General features: G+C 33.3%; 1 protein-coding gene across 1 annotated transcript; it reads right to left on the bottom strand.

Annotated features, from left to right (window-relative positions):
* Positions 683–1,803, bottom strand: LOC104723909. Its single transcript, XM_019232547.1, has 2 exons — positions 1,713–1,803; positions 683–1,620 (listed from the first exon to the last, which is right to left on the bottom strand). The coding sequence occupies exon 2, from the start codon at positions 1,427–1,429 to the stop codon at positions 740–742; it is 690 nt and encodes a 229-aa protein (XP_019088092.1). The 5' UTR covers positions 1,430–1,620; positions 1,713–1,803; the 3' UTR covers positions 683–739.

The following is a 2,082-nucleotide window of genomic DNA, read 5'->3' as shown; positions in this document are numbered from 1 at the left end:
TTTATTTATTTATTGTTAGATTACAATAAATTGAAAATTAGAATACATGTTAGAGAAAAACAATTAAAAAAAATACCTAAAACATCTAATGATTTGGGATAGAGGGGTATTGTACCATTTAAAAGGAAATTTTGCTAATTGAAAAGTAATACTATTATTTTAGTTAATACTAAATAAAATAAAGTGAAATTATTCATGATGACAAATTCAAAGTGGGTTCTAGATTTGCAAATATCACGGACTATGACTAACTAAGTAGTAAAGTCGATTGTGTTTGAGTGTTTGACTGGTTAAGAGTGAAGACACAGTTTAACTAGACTCATATTTTTTTTCTTTTACTATAACGAAAATGCTAAATAGATGGAAGTTTGGAAGATAGACTCAAAGTTAATGGTTTAGGAAGATAGACTAAATCTCAAATAAATCTTTTACTACTTTAAATAACCTTGCATGGTCTTGTACGTTGTCAGGATCTTTTATACCATAGTTGTGCCGTCCCAGAGATGGCTCTTAGGCTCTATAATGCCGGTGTGATAAGGGGCGGAAGTAGAACAAAGAATTGATGCTCTGTTTTGGGGTAGTAAAACAGAGCAAGAAAAAAAAAAAATAAATAAATAACTTGTATTAATGAGAGCAAACCTCAATTCGCCACAAAAACCAGGTCCAAGAAACACCAAAAAAAACATGTAAACTCAAATTTTTCCTGACAGAAATGATAAATCCAAATTAGGAAAAAAAATTATTCATCTTTTGAATCAGTAAGTTCAATATCAGGGTTTCCATCTTCATCATATGATCCAAATTCCTCTTCTTCTTCTATATCATCAAGATTTTCTGCTTGACCATGTGGATATGTGAGAGTCTCGACTTCCAACGGATCAACAGAAACAATCGGATCATCATTTTCATGTTGCATTGCAGTGAAATCCAAATCAGAGCTGAGTAATACTTTTCCTCTTGGTTGTATCACGATTGCTGCATTCCATTGTTGATCTTTCTTCTGAGTCATCCGTGGATACGGCACATAACATACTTGGTCTGCTTGCGAAGCTAAAATGAAAGGATCATATTTACCATAACGCTTTGCGACATTAACATCGACAACTCCAGACTTGTTTATTCGCACACCTCCTCCAATGGTTGAATCATACCAGTCACATTTGAACACCACAAGTTTAAGATGAACAGGTCCAGGATAATCGAGTTCTAAAATCTCTCTCAAGACTCCATAGAAATCATGTTCTTCACTTGAACTAGAAGATGATGTGCCTTTCACACGGACTCCATAATTGGCATTTCTTTTATCTTTCCCATGATCGTAGGTGTGAAATATGAATCCACGACAAAAGTACATTGGCCAAGAAGTAACTTTTGTCATTGGACCATGGACGAGCGTCTGTAGCCATTCTGGATATGAATTATCACTCATAGTGTTTTCCACCTTAAGTTTATTAACACATATGAAAACATCTATTAATAAAAAAAAAATCAGGAATCCAAATACGGTTAACTTTTCTTACATATTCTCTTAACCAGTCTGCAAATTTTTTTTCTTTTAGGACGTTTTGATTCTCTGCAGTTATCTCATGATGAGTAGCAGCCATATTCTCTTCAAACAACCTACTTGAAATTGTAATATAATGAGAATCATAACAATGTCTTATTTATAATATATATGAAAACTGTGCAAGTGTAAAGTTATTTTCACGTACCTTTCATATGGGCTTACTTCTTCACAGTTCAAAAGAATATATGTATGTGCAACATGATAGTCTTCATTTTGAAACCATTTCTCGTTTGCTTTACCACTGCACCTCCCTTGTTGAGAAAAAATATATGGGACTTCATCAGGTTGTTGTGTACAGTGATCATATCCATCATAGTGTCGATCTCCTATTCGACTTTTTGTCTTGATGTGGGGTTCAAAATAATAACTACAAAAAGTAGAAATTTCTTCATTGACGTATTGTTCAACAATCGAGCCTTCTACTTTTGCTTTATTTTTCACTTTTTTCTTTAAATGACCCATGTATCGTTCGAAAGAATACATCCATCTAAATTGTACAGGTCCTTCAAATCGAG

The sequence above is a fragment of the Camelina sativa genome, chromosome 11 (assembly GCF_000633955.1).
Source record: "Camelina sativa cultivar DH55 chromosome 11, Cs, whole genome shotgun sequence".
Lineage (NCBI taxonomy): Eukaryota > Viridiplantae > Streptophyta > Magnoliopsida > Brassicales > Brassicaceae > Camelina > Camelina sativa.
Note: the sequence above shows the minus strand (reverse complement) of the source record. Positions and strands in the feature narration are given on the sequence as shown.

Bases quoted from the DNA above. Each gene is read 5' to 3' on its own strand.
- LOC104723909 (XM_019232547.1), bottom strand. From the start codon at position 1,429: ATGAGTGATAATTCATATCCAGAATGGCTACAGACGCTCGTCCATGGT.